Source organism: Cervus elaphus, chromosome X, assembly GCF_910594005.1.
Source record: "Cervus elaphus chromosome X, mCerEla1.1, whole genome shotgun sequence".
In the NCBI taxonomy this organism is placed as follows: domain Eukaryota; kingdom Metazoa; phylum Chordata; class Mammalia; order Artiodactyla; family Cervidae; genus Cervus; species Cervus elaphus.
Genome location: NC_057848.1, coordinates 120,746,306 through 120,762,920, shown reverse-complemented (window position 1 = coordinate 120,762,920; position 16,615 = coordinate 120,746,306). Strand labels below are relative to the sequence as shown.

Genomic DNA, 16,615 nt, shown 5'->3' with positions numbered 1-16,615 from the left:
GGTCCCAGTGCTCAGGGGTCAATGTTTGATGGGGGTGACACAAGAGGTGGCATGATACCTGTCCTGGGAGTCAGTTAGGTTGAGAAATTCCAGGAGTACTTGTGTCTCTTCACTTCCATTTAAACGCCCCCCCCCCCCAACAAATGTCAACATCTGTTCCAAAACCAAGTTGTCTGCTTATTCCTCTACCTTTACGGTTTTTGTCTTTGCCATTTTCACCATCTGGAATACCTCTACTATTTGCCAGTAGATATCATCATATACTCCTTTTTTCTTATCAGTTTCAAAAGTGACCTTGCAAGAAAATCTCTTTCGGCTCGTCTGTCCTCTGTGACATTTTTCAAACCAGAGCCCTCACTTACCTAACTTTACCATTAAGCTCTTCATCCATTTACCAGTTGTGTACCTTCAGATAGTTCTTAAACTCTTAATCTGTGTTTCTTGAGACATGAAATAGGAATAGGAACCAGTACTCTCTTGATGAATATTCCTTAGAATAATAAATTGGGTACAACACTTGCAACTGACTGCCCAGCGGATAGTTGAGGACTAATTTTGCTTGTACATTGTTTTCCTCCAGCCCCTCTACCTAAATTGTTTTATTCATCCTCTCAAATCTGTTTCTTCCAAGAACCTTTCTCTCTCCTGGCCTTCATGAGCCATGCTAACTGCACAGACAAAATCAAGGACAGGAGACTCTTTGCCAAAGTTAAAAGCGCATCAAACACGCCTAGCATTTATTATTTTAATCACAAACCTACAGACCCCTCAGAACACATTCCTCGGGGCATGGCCCCAACAATTCAAAACTGACAACCTTGGGTGTATGTGTAGGAGGGATGGGGATGAGGAGGGAGTGTCTCTTGATAACTCTGAAATGGGGAGGATTTCTCCAAATGGAGAACTGGGTGGCGGCCAGAGGTTGGGGGTGACTTAGCTTCTGAGTGGGGAGGGGAGTCAATTAAAAAATCAGATAAACAAAAAAGTGGGTATGTATGCTTTCGCAATCCTCCCCCTATGCCTCTGTCTTGGTGGGATAGGCTTCCACTTGTTCCCAGGCTGGGGAACTCCCTGGAAAGGCCCCTTCCTTCATCCTGTTCCTCTACACGTTGAAAAAAAAGAGTACTGTGGTGCTGATTGTGTAAAACTGCACCAAGTACTCCCTAATCTCCATCACCTCTCCAGTCTACCCCTGAAAGGAAGCAACACTATGCCTAAGGGTACGGGGTCTAACTCTCACTCACTCCTGATCTAGGTCTGGAATGTCAACCCACAAGATTTCAAGATCTGCCCCCTTCTTCAAGGGCAAGGTCAGCTTAAAGCCCTCCTAGGTTAGGTCAAGTTGGTCCCAGGTTAAGGCGGGGGGGGGATATCGGGGTTTGGGGGGAGCTTAAGTACCACTCCTCCCTGCAGTATGGAATGCTGGATGGGATATTGCTAAGAGACAAAGACTGTGGTCTCCACAAAGCTGCCTGATCTTACTGACTCCTCCACACCTGAAATACCTGTGCTGAGTTGTTCCTATAGGGAAGGGGCAGGGCCTGAGTCCTCCATTGTTACAAGGCCAGGACTGAGTTCCCAGGGGAAGGGGCTGGCTCTCATCCTCACTTCTGTTCCTTGCCTGGGCAGGGCAGGATTCACAGGGGAAGGGACAGGGCTTAAACATCTAGGCTGGGACCGCCATCATTTTGACTCCTCTTCCTTCCCAGGATGGACTAGACTGATGCTCCCAAGAGAGGGGATGGAGCATTATCCGGACACCTCTTTATCATAGGAAACCCGCTAGGACAGTCCCTAGAGGCCAGGGGCCAACCTCATCCCGTTTCTTTCCCTCACCTGGGCAAGGGCGAGTCTGACGGGACAAGGTCAGGCTGTGATCTGCAGGAGACAGGCCCTGATGTCCCTACCTTCTCCATGCCTGAACACCTGCACTGGCCAGTCCTGTGGGGAAGAGGTGGAGCCTCATCAAGTCTCCTTTTCCCCGGGGTACACCTGGACAGGGCAGTCTCATGGAAAGGTGGGGGAAAAGGTGGGGCCTCATCCTAACAGGTCCTCCCTTCCTGGGTGGGGAAGTCCCAGGGGAGGGGTGAGGTGTGATCAGGACTCCTCTTCCATGCTGAAGCTGCTGCGGCGACTGCTGGCCTTGGAGACTGCAGGGGATACTGAAGAAAGCAGGGGATCAGAGGCAGCCCGCAGTGGGGACAGGGTGCCCCCTGACAGTCCCCCCACCACCCCCTCCTCCTCCTCCATCAGAATGTCCTCCAGCCCCAGGTGGAAGGGGTCCCCCAGATCCCCCAGGTGGTCGCTGGGAAAGTGCAGGTCCAGAAGTGCATCCGAGGGTGGTGGTGGGGGCTGCTGATGGGGAGCACTTTGGGCAAGGCCCCCCGCTGCATGAAAAATCGCTGTGCCTGGCCTGCCCTCCTCTTCAACATCCAGCTGCTCTGGCTTGAGACTGTCAGAGGCTGAAGTTGCAGCCAGCGAGAGCAGCCCTGGGGTGGGAGGCACCGGCAGACCATGGATCTGGGCCTGCAGCTCCAGCTCCTGCAAAACATAGGTGGGGGGTGTGTGGCACAAGATGGGGTTCAGAGGTCCTTCAGAGGCAGGGGATTTAAAAGTTAAAAGGGTAAGCTGCCTAGGTTCAAACTCAGCATCTGCCACTCACTAGTTGCATAACTTTAGGCAAGTTGCTTACCATCTGTCTCTGAGCCTCAGAGTCCCAATCCATAAAATGGGTATAGTAATGGTCCCTGTCTCACAGGATTGTTGTGAGGATTAACTTAGTAAATGGAGAGAAGGCTCTTGTTCATGGCACAAGATGAACACCATGTCTGTTAGCCAATATTCATTATTATTCTTGTTAATGTTATGACTGATCTTCCCAGGTGGCGCTAGTGGTAAAGAACCCACCTGCTAATGCAGGAGACATAAGAGACTTGGGTTCAATCCCTGGGTGGGGAAGATCCCCTGGAGGAGGGCATGGCAACCCACTCCAGTATTCTTGCCCGGAGAATCCCATGGACAGAGGAGCCTGGAGGGCTACAGTCCATGGAGTCACAGAGTCAGACATGACTGAAGCAACTTAGCGCTAGCACGTTATGATCACTGCTTATGATCGTCATCATCATCAACATGTGAGTCAGGAAGCCCGGGGATCCCCCAAGTATGCCCAGAGGGGAAATCCTGGCCTCTTCTCCCTCTGCTTCTGCCTCAGGAAGCCCCCCACCCCCACCTCTAATACTGCCTCCTCCCTCCAGACCTGGATTCGGAGCTGCAGGCTGCGGTTGGCTTGCTCCAGGGATCGCTGCCGGCTCTCCAGGTCTTTGGAGCGCTGTTGCTCCTTCTGCAACTTGCGGATGTAATCCACAGAGGCTTTTAGGATGGTGCCCTTGTTCCAGCGCATCTCCCTGTGGGGCCCGAGGGGGAGGAAAGAAGGGAATGCCGCATATGAAGTCTCTTGGGAACTGAAGGGGGCACTGCACCAGGTAGATGGAGCACCCAGCCACATGCTTGGAACTTGAAGTGCAGGCCCATCAAGGGTATGGAATGCTCAGATGAAAACCACCTGCCTGGAACCTTCCAATGATGCCCCATCACACTCCGAAGCCAGGAGACTCCCTGACCTGATCCCTTACCGCTCCTCTTATCGACCCCCCACTGCAGCCACATTGGCTTCTCAATGCTCCTAGAACATGGAAAATCATTCCCACACCACGGCCTCCAGCTCAGTTCTGCCCTCCACCTTGAGCTCTCTCTTTCCCTAGACACCCAGATGGCTCCAGCCTCACCTACTCAGGCTCTTTATCCAACTGTTTCCTCATCAGCTGAGGCCTGCCCTGTCCCCACCCTCCTTACCCCAAACTGTGACCTTCCCCAGCATCCCCCCTTCTTCCTTCCATTCTTCATTCCTCTCCACCACACTCATCATAACCACCAGATTTTACTTATTTATCTTGTTTGCTGTCTGTCTGCCCCCACTAAAACATCAGTTCCATGAGGTCAGGGACTTTTTTGTGTTTTGTGCCCTCTGGTATCCTCAGGGCCTAGCATGGTACCTGGCACAAAGCAGAAGCAGCTGAATATATTTCTTGAATAAATAAAAAGAAGTACTAAATAAGCAGAAAACTCATGCGGGGGTTGGACTAGGTACATGGACCATAATGTCATGCACCTAAAACTTTAGATTGGGACATGGTGAGGGGCTGCCACCCTGCTCAGAGTGAGGAAAGCTGGGTGAGAAAGAGGCAAATGAGCAGGACTGCCTGGGTGGTTCCCATTTAGGGCGGGCCCACCCTGGAATGACTTTCAGGGAGTGGGGCCCCTGCCCCACCTTCCACTGGCCCTGGGGCTCCCGGCCCAGACTCACGGGTCACTGGACTTGGGGATGAGGGTGCCCAACTCCTTGATCCTGTCGTTAATGTTGAATCGCCTGCGACGTTCAACTTGGAAGGCGAGGGAAAGAAAGAGGAGTCATCAATAGGCCAAGGAGGGAAGAAGAAAAACTGGGGAGTTAAGAGGCTGCTGCAGGGAGAGCCCCACCCCCTCAAGGAAGGCTGGGCAGGGTGAAGCAGGGCTGCATGGCACGTGGCCTGGGGTACATTCTCCCACTCACTCAGGTTGTGATTGTCTTTCTTCTGCCGTTCCTTCAAAAGGGCCTTGGCCTCCGTCTCTAGAAGAGACGGGGTGGTGGTCAGGGCTTCTGGGCCCGGGAAAGATGACAGACGACGGAGTGCAGCACATGTAGCCACTGCGGTAGGCTTTGGTGGGCGCAGGCAGGGGAAGTGACTATTTACAAAGTGCTACCCTTTTTCCGATTTTTAAAGAAGCCATGGTGACAGGCCATTTGTTAAACCCAAGAGAAGAGGAAGTGGACTGAAAGCAGGACCATAGGCCATATGGCCAAAGGTGGCAAACAGCCCCCGTTACTGTCTGTTTAAACCGTCTTCCCCTAGAACCAGCCCCGACCTCCAGACCTGGTAGAAATGGGGCTTGCCCTGGGGTAAAGGATGATGGCACAGGGCCAAGACCCTGTTCCTTACCAGAGATCTCCCGTTTGATATTGGGCAGCTCAGCTGGACAGGAGTTGCTGACAGTGATGGCTGGCGTGGCCACGCCCTGATTACTGTACACATCAAGCAGATTCCCGGACACAGGCAGCTGCGGGCAGAGCGAGCAGAAAAACCATGCTTGGAACAGACCCCAGGCTCAGCCTCTTCTCCAAACCTAGTTCCTGACCCTCCACACACCCCAAAGATGGGCCCCCTCACACAAGGATTGCCTGGCTCCATGTGGGAACCCTTCCTTCTCCGTCAAGGGAATTTCATACAGTGACTCACAGGGAGGACAGGGTCAAGGGGACCTACCCTGCTTTGCTGGGGAACTGGACCCTGCCTGGCCTGTTCATTTTTTTTTTTTTTGGCCTGTTCATTTTGACCCCATAGCCCCTCCAATCCCCTGGAGACTTATGAAGCCTCTCTCCCAAACCCCAGGGTTGGCTCTGAAGAGAAGTGCCAGAAAACCACCCTTCTCAGGTCTTTATCAGCTCCAATGCAATATTTCAGCCCCTCCTAGCATGACATTCCAATTCAGCATTCTTGGAACACTCCAACCCAGTCTTCTCAGACCTTGGGAAATTGTCATGGCAATATTCCACCCCAAATCTGGCCTTCTGGAAAGTTCCCCAGCCCGATCTCCAGTCTTTTGCTATGACTGCATTACATCACATTACATACAATCTCCAGCTGCCATTCACCAAGGTCCTGACTCTAACATCTTGCACATTCTGATCTCTCAGGATTTCTTTTCCAACCACTCAACAAGCACTGTTTTTACATCACCTAGTTTGTTTTCTCCTTCAAACTCTCCTGAATACACCCTAGGGCAAGAAACTAATCCATAAGTGATCAGTCCCACCTCTTGATGAGTTTTCATTTCTTGAAACCCCCACTAGTCCACTGGATCTGTCTAATATAAATCCCAATCTTTAGCTGTTGTCCAAATCAATGAGAAATTCTGATAAATTGATACCATTTTTACATGTGCTTCTATCCTCTTGATGAGCTGGAAAGAAGTAAAGCTATAGCCACTTGCTATGTCCCAAAGCAAGTTATGGGACTCTTGGAATGTTCAAAACCAGAATGTTATAGTTCACTGGTACATCTCTTACTCTAGAACGCTTTATCCAGTCTTTACAAGGACCCAGCCTCTTGGCACAGTTCACTGTAAGAGATGTGGTACGTTCTAATTACTTCAAGGTCCAAGTACTCAAATCTGGCTACATCAAGTTTGGCATATCGTGTTCCAATCACTTCATGGTCTGTGTATGTCCTCATGATCTGAATGTCTTAATACATTCAAAATGCTACAAGAGTCCTCTTCTTTTTCCTCACAGTGAAGCTTGAGTGCTTTGGTATGCCCTAATATGTCCATAAAGTTCCCACCGTGTATGTATCAAAATCTACAAAGTCAACCTGTTCATGCAGTCCAATGTGGCCCCAGGGCACTGATGTGCCCCGTTCTTATCATTCAGCCCCCACACTCTATCTCAGTACAATTCAACATGAGAATCTCTTATATATAGCCAGCTTGGGTGTACATAAGCTATTCCTCAGGAACAGAGAGACACACAAATTTTTAGACCAACCTCCCCTCTCAGGGCCTCACCGTGCTGGGGAGCTGCAGCCCCGTGTTGCCTCCAGGCAGATAGCTGAGCATCTCATCGTTGTAACTGGACTCCAGGCTAATGATCTCATCGATGACATCGTCGATCTGGGAGAAGAAATACGGAAGAGCATTAGAAGAAGCTGGGGTGGGGGGAGCCTGTGAGGGTCGTCTGCAGCCACTCACCTCCTTCTCTGAGCTAGACCCGATGGTGAGCAGCGCCATGGGGCTGTTGGGAGCACTGCTGGTGGGACCAGGAGCGTGGGCAGCCTCGGGGGTGGGGAGCGGCTGGGCACTAGCACCCCCTGGTGGTGGGGTGAGGGCCTGGGAAGCCAGCTTGGGCCCAAGTGTGGTGGAGAGGTACTGTTTCACCTGCTGTCGGCGCGCCTGCTGTAGGTGATAGCGTGTTGGGTTCTCCAGATGGGTCTGCACCTGTGGAATGAAAGGGAGACGGGGTAGGAAGGAACAAGGCAGAACAGGGCTCAGAAAGAGCAACTCTGAGCCCCAGTTTGCCTCCCAGAAGTCATCTGTTTCTAGGCTCAGGATGGCAAGCCAGGCCCAGAATCTGAGAACCCTCCCCCAAACCCCAAACACTGGTAACTCTCCCCTAGGACCCAACTCCCTCTCTCAGAGATCTTGCACAGCCCCCCAAGATCTACCCAAGGCTGGCAGACTCCTTCAGCTTCTGGAGCAGCTTGTCACAGTCCCCAAGACTCCCCACGTCTGCAAAGCCTCTGACCCCACTTAACAAATCTGGGAACCACACACACGGCTTCCCAAGACACTCCAATGCCAAAGAACTCCTAATGCATCACCAGACACAAAGTGCTTCCTACCGAGTCACTTCACAGACTCCAGGGCACTCGTGCACCTCCACAGGCCACCAAGACATCCTATGGCCCCCAAGAACCCCTCACAACTCCACGGGAACACCTTGGAAACCCAAAGCACAGTGGGGAGCCCCCTTTTACCGGTACCTGAGACCCTCCTTTAGAGCCCCTAGGACCTCACCCCAAAGCCACCAGGGCCAATCCTCAGTCACCAGGAGCCCCTCCCAGGGCCTCTGGATGTGGCCTTACCTTGAGCACCTCCCTGGGCACCTGAGCTGGGGGAGGACGACCCAGTGTGTGGCCCCCAGCAGAGACGCCAACCACAGAGATGGCGGGAGAGGCAGGTGCAGGACTAGGGAAGGAAGAGGCTGCGGCCTGTTCCCGACGCTCACGCCTCTCCTGTTCCTGGGCCTGGGCCCGCATTAGCTGCTGCCGCAGCAAGACCCGCGATGAAGAAGACGACGACATGGCAGGGGTCCTGGAGCCCCCTGCAGAAGATGATGCAGAGAGTGTAGCTGGGGTGGCTGGTGTGGCCTGCAGTGATATTGGGAGGCTGTGGAATGGGAAATACGGGGCCACAGGTAAGCTAAAAGTCTCAGCTCCCAGCCTAAGGAGTCACAGTGGGATGGGGCAGACAGAAGAACCTGGCCTGTTCTCTGCCTCCAGAGGCCACAACATAGAGGGGAGATACAGGAACCAGACCCAGTCGCCACACTCAGGGCTCACAGTCTGCTGGGGCAACTTTAGCCCTCAGTCCTTAGGGTGAAGCCAGGACTGGGGCCTGTTCATATATTGAGCTGAGATACCACTGTTCAGCTCTGGGAGCAATTTAAAGGAGAGCTGAAAGAAACAGAATTAAGACTGTGGCACAGAAGGCTCCTAAGCTCTATTTCGGGCTGGACATACTCCCTGATCTCCTGGGGGTGGGCATCAGGCTTCCGGGCAACGGAAAACCCTTCTTCTTCCCTGCTTAGGCCTCTGGTCCCAGGAGCTAGTCAGTCTTGAAAAGGAGATTTCACAATCCTCTCTTCCTGCCCCTCTTCCAGGTCCCCTCCCCTCTCTTAAAGCCCAGGCCCATGACTCAGCACATTTCGACTTCGCAAGCTTGGGGGGAAAGAAGACACCAGCAGGGGTTCTTAAAGGGCGATGGGAGTGAATTCGTGGAGTTAGGCGGGAGGACGACCAGGGATTTTGGAACGGCTCCACCCACTTGGGGGCTGGACTTAAGCACGCCACGCCCCGGGTCTGGGAACTCCATGCACGCTGAAATTTTTATCTATGAATGGATGAGCAGGTGGGGCGGGAGGAAGCAGAGGAGATTTTGTCTGAGATACTGGAATCCTAGTTAGGACTCCTGCTTTTTACATGCTCTTTCTGGCTCTTAATTTTACTCTCTGAAAAGTTTAGGCTGGTGAGAGAATGGGCTGGGCTGGCACTGAGACCTCTGCCCATCAAGAGGGGATGGCGGTGCCTGAGGAATCGGGAGGGGAAGTCGGAAGAGACATACCTTGAGCGTAGCGATAGGGGTTGGCTTTTGAGCTCGTAGAAGCTGTCAGGATCAAGGACGTTTTCTAACTCGATGTCTGCAACAATCCCGGACTCCGGAAGCAAAGAGTTCAGGCTGAGGGTGGGGAAAAGGCAGGGGTAATGGTCAGTGATTGTATGCAGACATCATTCCCCTAAGGCAGACAGAGACACACAGGCAAACTCACACTGAGAGAGAGAACAGAAGCACACACCGGGAGGGAGGAGAACCGAGTGTAGCCCTCACGTTCCGCCACTTTGCTGAAACCACCACCATGAATTCCCCGGTCTTATTCCCTCCCCACTCTCTTTTGCTCCGTGTTACCCATAGTTCCTTAAGATTCAAAATAATAAGCCTGGATCCCAGCTCCTCGATCTAACAATCACGTGTACAACCTGGGTTTCAGGAAAATAGAAATGAAGAATTTAGGAGTGACAATTCACTTTGAGGGACTCCTGACTCCGCATTCAGAGTTCAGCCAGCCCCCACAGCCCCCGCTGTTTTCCTAGCTGCTGAAGGTGAGCCCGCGTTGGTCCAAGTGGGGACATCCCTCTGCAGAACAGTCCATTGTAACACAAACTGAATGCATCACAAAGAGAACTGGGGTAGCTGATTCACTTACTGAAGGATCCTCCGCTTTGCCAAAGTGCCCCGCCCCCTCCCCATCAACCCGGCCCCAGCCAGAGTTTGTGGGATGCGAATAGGCATCCAAAAACAAGATGGGAATAACAGAGGCTCCCCTCGGTCCAATAATCTGGATTTACAAGAGGGAGAATTTGGGCGGATGATCTGCTTTATATGAACATTTCTTTCTGGTCAGAGGAGCCTGCCCAGCCCTTTCCAGTTTTTTGAATAAATCAAAACACAAACACAACTCCAATACCAAAACCCACTGACACATAAAATGAGAAGCCATGAACACCCCTCCCCTTCAACTACTGCCACTACTGTGATGCTCTAAGTTGTTATAAAGACATTAGAAGATGGTTAATTGATATATGGAAAGGTTCCTACTCAACCCTCCATGCTGGGTGCAAGACCCTAGTGTGTGAGGGACATTAACATGTAGACAGATGGATATGCATCCTTGAATTTAGTCAAAGATTTAGAATCCTGAAATTGTCATTGACTTCACTTGACAAGAATTCTTGCCCGTCCCCAAGAATCTGTCTTCCTCCCTTTCCTCACCCACAGTTGGGGCCCTAAAACCACCCAGGAAGCTGGGAAGAGGAAGCTCAGAGAGTCGCTGAGCTCAGCACAATCCCAAGGCAGAAAGTAGGCAAAGCCCCCTCCCATGCTCACACATTCATTGCACAGAAGTTGGAAGAGGTGGGCACTGGGGCTGGTATAGGCAGGGTATACACAGAGAGGACTGGGGCTTCCAGGCCCTCTGATGGAAGTGAGGCTAAGATGTCAGAGAAGATCCACCTAGGCAAGGATGGTGCAATTGGTGCTCATTCCAGCTCTAGGGTCAGATTCAAGATTGTCTCCAGGGCCTGAGAGACAGTCTGGAAAGGTGAGATAAAAAAAAGAAAATGTCTGTGTGTGTGTAGGGGGTGAAGAGGGCTGGCTGAGCGACTAGTGCAGGCAGCAGCAGGAACAAGACCCTCCTCTGGATTCCGAAATAAGCTCTGAGGCCTTCTCTGAGATAAGAGGTGGCACCATCTCCATTGCTGTCTGTCTGACTGTCTCCCATTTGAGTCCCTATATGGGTGTTGGGAAGACAGCTTTTCCACTACCCAGCTGGATGGGTGGGCAGGTGAGGGGATTACTCTGATCAAGTCTTGGCTAATGTTGCTTTTCTTGTTCACTCACACACTCACAAGGATGGTTCCACGCAGTATATTCGAGATACCCCCAAATCCCTCCAGAGTCATGTTGTCCTCAAACACAGCCTCCAGCAACCAGCCAATGGGAGTCATTAAGCTCCCAAGACAGTACCTCTCTTCCAGGAGCCCTTCCCGGAGGGAAAAAGTCCCTTCAAATCAGTGCTTCACCTCAGAGTGTCCCCTCATACCCGACTCAAAGACCCCAAATGCAGCCTCTAGTTAGACTCTCAGTACTCAAAGCTCAGCAACCCTAGACTAGTTTCTGGACACAACAGAATCAGCCCCTGTAGACCTAGTCAAGAGGTCCCCCAAATCTGAACCAGGCCTCCCTTAATGCACTTCCATGACTCCTTTAAGCTTCAGTTCAAGCAGGCCACCGCCAGATTCCTTAGGTGCCCCCCCAAGTCGGGCGCCCAGACGTCCTCCAAGTCTAGGCCGAGGGCCTCCAATCACAATCCTGGGCCCCCGCTGCCCCCAGAAACCCCAGTTAGCACTACCGGTCCCAGGCGGCCCCGCACCTGAGCAGCTGGGCTGAGTCGGCCGGCCTGCGCTCCTCCAACAACAGGAACACGGCTCGAGGGCCCTCCGCGCTGGCCTCTACGCCGTCCCGAGCTGGCTCGGCCGCATGAGACATGACGCCCGGCCCCGGGTGAGCCCTGCCAGGCCGGTCGGGCCTCGGCCCGGTCCCCCTAACAAATTAAGAGTCCCCTCCCCCGCTCGCCACCGCCTCCTCCGCTAAGCCATGGAGCGCGGTCTGCGCGGGCGGACGGCGTCGGGGAGATGGGATGGGCCGTGAGTCATCCCCCGCCCAGAACGGACCAACAACCCCCTCAACCTAACCCCGGACGACCGCCCTCCTCCCCCTCACACTCTTCCCCCTCCTCCCCGGGTTGGGGAAACTCCACAGGAAGTGACCGAACCGCGGACAGACAGCTAGCCGGGCCACGCCCTCCGGGTGAGGCGACCAATCATTGAGGGATGATTCAAGGACCCACCCTAAGCGACGCCTCCAAACAGCGAGAGAACTAGGTTCTGCAGGCCCTTATTCCGGGAAGGGGCCACGCCCTCAGAGACAGAGGCAAATCAATGAGAGGTAATTTGATTGAGGCACGCCTTCTCTTCGCAAATTATCCCTCCGCAAGATATTAAGCCGCGCCTTAGGTCCTCTGCGCCTGCGTACTGATGGCCTGTCGGCGCGAAGAGGGTCTCCAGGCTATGCTTCTACCTGCGGAAACGCGCCCCCTCTAGGCCAATGTTCGTAATATTTGCTGCCTAAACCGTGATCTAGCGCTGCCTCCTCAGCCAAAGCCATAGCCTTGAGGCCTTGTTGTTTTGTCAGTAAGTCGTGTTCGATTCTTTTGCGACCTTATGGACTGTAGCCCGCCAGGCTCCTCTGTCCATGAGATTTTCCAGGCAAGAATACTGGAGTGGGTTTCCATTCTTTCTTCTCCAGGGATCAAACCGAAGCCTCCTACATTGGCAGGCAGATTCTTGACCACTGAGCCACCAGGGAAGCCCTAGCCTTGAGGCCTAGGCAGCTGTAATACATTGCCTGGAGGTGCACACCAGAAACCCCACCCTTTCGGTGCCTAAAGCCCAGCTGCCCAGGCGGTCTTCCTAGAAGCTCTCCACCTACGCTATGTCATTTAGAGCCGTTGTTGTACTTGGCTGTTGTGCTACCCAGTAGGTGCTTAGTAAATCCATGACAGATGGATGAATGAGTGGAAGGATGGAAATGAGAATTGGTCCCTTCTGTCGATGACTTCTGGAATCATAAAGACCTGGGTTTGAAGATGGGCAAGGGACTTCCCCTCTCTGAGCCTCAGTTTTCCTGGCCTGTCAAATGGGGGGTCATAATACCTGCCTGGAAGGGTTATTATGAAGATTAACACTATTATGAATAGTGCTAGCAGGTTGTTTCTCATACAATAATCTCTCCAAAATTTAATTGATTCACTCCTTTGTGCACTGATTTAACAAACATTTATTGAGCTCCTCTGCATGCTAGATATATACGAGCTGGCTTGCACACAGCAGAGAGTCCCACCCAGATCTTCAGATGCACAGTCAGCTCACAAAACACCGGGACCTGCAGCCCTCCTTTTATCCCTCCCAACATCCCAAGACCATGCCCATCAGTTGGACCACTGGGAACTTCACTGGGCTCCCATTTGCCTTGCACCTTCCTGTACTGGCACCCTTATTTCCCTAGTTGGCTTTGGAAACACCCACATCCCTCTATGCTTACAAACATTATCCACATAATAAAGATGACAACTCTTTCCCAAATTAATTTTTTAAAAAATCAATACATTACCAATAAAAACTGCAAAATGGAACTTGCAGACCTGATGTTCCTATGGTGCCTTAAATATGCAAGAATATCTAATTTTATAAAAGAAGAAGAAAGAGGAGGGCACCGTCTTAACCAAATTAAAAATGTCTGACAAAGTTCTAGTAATTAAAACATTGTAATATGGGAATAGGAATAGAAAAACTAGATCAATGTATTATGGGCATTAGTAAATGACAAAAGTGATACTTCAAGTCACTGGGAGATGGACTATTTACTAAAATGGTCTGGGGAGAATGACTCTCCTCTGGGGAAGAGGGATTAGATTCCTAATTTACTCAATTCGACTTCCCTGGTGGCTCAGACGGTAAAGTGTCTGCCTACAATGTGGAAGACCTGGGTTCAACCCCTGGGTTGGGAAGATCTCCTGGAGAAAGAAATGGCAACCCACTCCAGTATTCCTGCCGGGAAAATCCCATGGACGGAGGAGCCTGGTAGGCTACAGTCCATGGGGTCACAAAGAGTCAGACACAACTGAGCGATTTCAATTTACTCAATTCAGAAAAATTAATTCTAAATTGGCTAAAGACATAACCATTAAAAAAGAATACCACTTATCACACTTTTCTGGTTGTCCAGTGGCTAAGACTCTATGCTTCCACTGTAGAGGACCCAGGTTCGATCCCTGGGTGGGGAACTAAGATCCCACATGCTGTGTGCCATGGCCAAACACAAAACACCTGTAAGAAATATAAGAAAAAAAATATGTTTGGAGAATATGTTTAAGTCTTTGGCAAAAAAAGAAGGCCTTCTTAAACAGGATACAAAAAGCAAACCTATAAAGGAAATAACAATAAACAATGTTTATCAATCATTCTTGGCACTTTATCTGTATTAATTCATTTTAATTCTCAAAACAGACTTCTGAGGAGGCTTCCATTTATTACTCATCCTTCAGATTAGGAAATCAAAGTACAGCAAAGTTAAGTCACTTGCCCTAGGTCACCTCAGTTTATAAAACCTGCTATGGAACCCAGGCACTCTTTATCACCATGCTCCACAATTTCTCCAATTTTACCCATCAAAATATAAAACTAAAAAAAATATATATATATAAAACTATAATCTGATGAAAGATGCTATAAACAGTTAAAAGACTTGCAGCAGACTGAGAGAAAAAAAAAATACAGCATTAAACCCAAAAATTAGCTGTCCTGTCACATACCCCAATTCTACAAACACCAGCCTCATACACACATCCCAAATAACTCCATGACAAGTGCGTCCCCATCACATGCCCTGCATCCATCCTCCATCTGTCTGTCTCTTTTAATCTCTTGCTCACAAGTCACAACTTTTTCAACACTGCTCTCTCAGTCTCTGTCTCAGTCTCTCTCTGGAAGCTGGGGTTTCATTGCAATGCAACTGAAGAATAGGGTGAATGGGAGATATGGAGAAAGAAGAGAGGGCATTTGGGTGGTGAAATTGGGGATATTTATAAAAAGATGTTGGTGGTGATTGAGGATGGCGTGGGGTGATGTTGGTGTCTATTACAGGACAGTTGGTACACAACTAAAGAATCACATTTTCAGGAGAAATGGGGCTACTAGAGGACGGTATAGGAGTGTAGGTAGGAGCTACTGGAGGGTAAATTTGGAATACTTTTGGGGAGGGTGGATGGAAGATGGTTTGAGATGCAGTTGGAGGGAGTATAGAAAGTTAGTGTTTGGTCTTTTGTAGTTTAGGGAATTTTTCATAGAACTGTTAACTGTCATAAGATAGTGTGGTGTGCTAATGGCCCCCCAAAAGATATCCATGTCCTAATCCCTGGAATTTGTAAATGTTACCTTATACGGCAAAGAGATGGGAATTGTGGTTAAATTAAGGATTTTGAGATCGGGAGATTGCCATGGATTATTTGAATGGAACTTAATTGTAACCCCATGTCCTTATACTAGGAAACCAGAGAAAGATTTGACAAACCGTAAAGGAGAAGACAATGTGACCACAGAGGCAGAGACTGTAGTGATATGGCCACAAGCCAAGGAATGCCAGCAGCCACCAGGAGCTGAAAGAGGCAACATGTTCTCGCCTAGAGCCTCCAGGGAGAGTATGGCCCTGCTGACTCCTTGATTTTGCCCAGTGAAATGGATTTTGAACTTATGACCCAGAACTATGAAAGAGTAGAGTTCTTATATTTTTAAGCCACCAAATTTGTGTTGATTAGTTACAGCAGTCACATAAAGTAGATTTTGGTACCTGGATATGAGATGCTGCTGTGTCTTAATCTGCTTGGGCAGTCGTAATAGAATACACAGACTGGGTGTATTAAACAATAGAAGTTTATTTTCTCATAGTCCTGGAGGCTAGAAGTCCAAGATCAATGGGCCATCTGGGCTGATTTCTGATGAGAGTGGTCTTCCTAATTTGCAGATGACTGCTTTTTGCTGTGTCCTCACGTGCTCTTTCCTTTGTGCATGTGCACTCTTGGTGTCTCTTCCTCTTTTCATAAGGACACTGGTTCTATTGGATAAAGACCCTACCCTTATGGCCCCGTTTAACCTTAATCATCTCCTTGAAGTCCCTGTTTCCAAATACAATCATATTGGGGGTTAGGGATTCAACAAATTAATTGGGGGTGGGGTAGGGTAGACATAAGTCCATAATCTATTGTAACAAGTACCTGAAAATATTGAACTGGCTTTGGAATTAGTGAGCAGAGGTTGGAAGAATTTTGAAGTACGTGATAGAAAAAGCCTAGATTGTCTTCCATAAACTGTTGGTAGAAATATGAATGTTAAAAGCACTGCTGATGAAGGCTCAGAAGGAAGTGAGGAGCACAGCAGGGAAAGTATACACTGCCTTAGAGAAAACAAATATATATAAATATGTATATATATATATATATATCATAAACAGAATGCTCATAGAAATATTAATGTTAAAGGTGCTGCTGGTGAGGGCTCAGAAGGACACAAGGAACATGTTATTGGAAACTAGAGGAAAGAAAGTCCTTATTGCATAAAGGCAGAAAACTTAGCTGAATTATGTCCTACAGTTGTATGGAAAGCAGAGCTTGTAAGTGATGTATATTTAGCTGAGGAGATTTCCAAGGAAAATGTTGAAGGTACTCCCTGGTTTCTTCTTGCTGCTTGTGGTTAAATGTAAAAGGAAAGAGATAAATTGAGGGAAGAACTATTAAGCAAAATGGACCCAGGATTTGATGATTTGGAAAATTCTCAGGCTGCCCAGATTGCAAAAGACACAAAATTTAGGATATTAATTATCTGGAAAGTATGCTCTATAGAGAAAGCTAAGGGTGTGGCAGGACAGCCTTTTGCTAGTAGGAAAGAGATATTGTGTGACTCATGGATCCCCTCAACCATCTCAGAAGAAGTCAGGAATAAAGATGGGATTATCCATGGAAAATTTGAGGAGGACCTTCTTGTCTAATGAGCTCCTGTGGTGGTTAAGATGGTAA

At 49.8% G+C, this 16,615-nt stretch overlaps 1 protein-coding gene across 7 annotated transcripts; it reads right to left on the bottom strand.

Annotated features, from left to right (window-relative positions):
* Positions 1–699: 699 nt before the first annotated feature.
* On the bottom strand, positions 700–11,698 carry TFE3 (transcription factor binding to IGHM enhancer 3). Of its 7 annotated transcripts, XM_043896542.1 has the most exons (10): positions 11,360–11,696; positions 8,995–9,108; positions 7,737–8,040; positions 6,844–7,089; positions 6,661–6,765; positions 5,037–5,154; positions 4,610–4,666; positions 4,364–4,439; positions 3,257–3,404; positions 700–2,541 (listed from the first exon to the last, which is right to left on the bottom strand). In XM_043896542.1, exons 1-10 carry the CDS (start codon positions 11,473–11,475, stop codon positions 2,098–2,100), a joined length of 1,728 nt encoding a protein of 575 aa, XP_043752477.1. In that variant the 5' UTR covers positions 11,476–11,696; the 3' UTR covers positions 700–2,097. The 7 variants fall into 7 exon arrangements, with proteins under 7 accessions (XP_043752477.1, XP_043752476.1, XP_043752481.1 ...); XM_043896541.1 differs by having other exon boundaries at positions 6,661–7,089; positions 11,360–11,698; XM_043896546.1 differs by having other exon boundaries at positions 6,661–7,089; positions 7,737–7,975; positions 11,360–11,387.
* Positions 11,699–16,615: the final 4,917 nt, after the last annotated feature.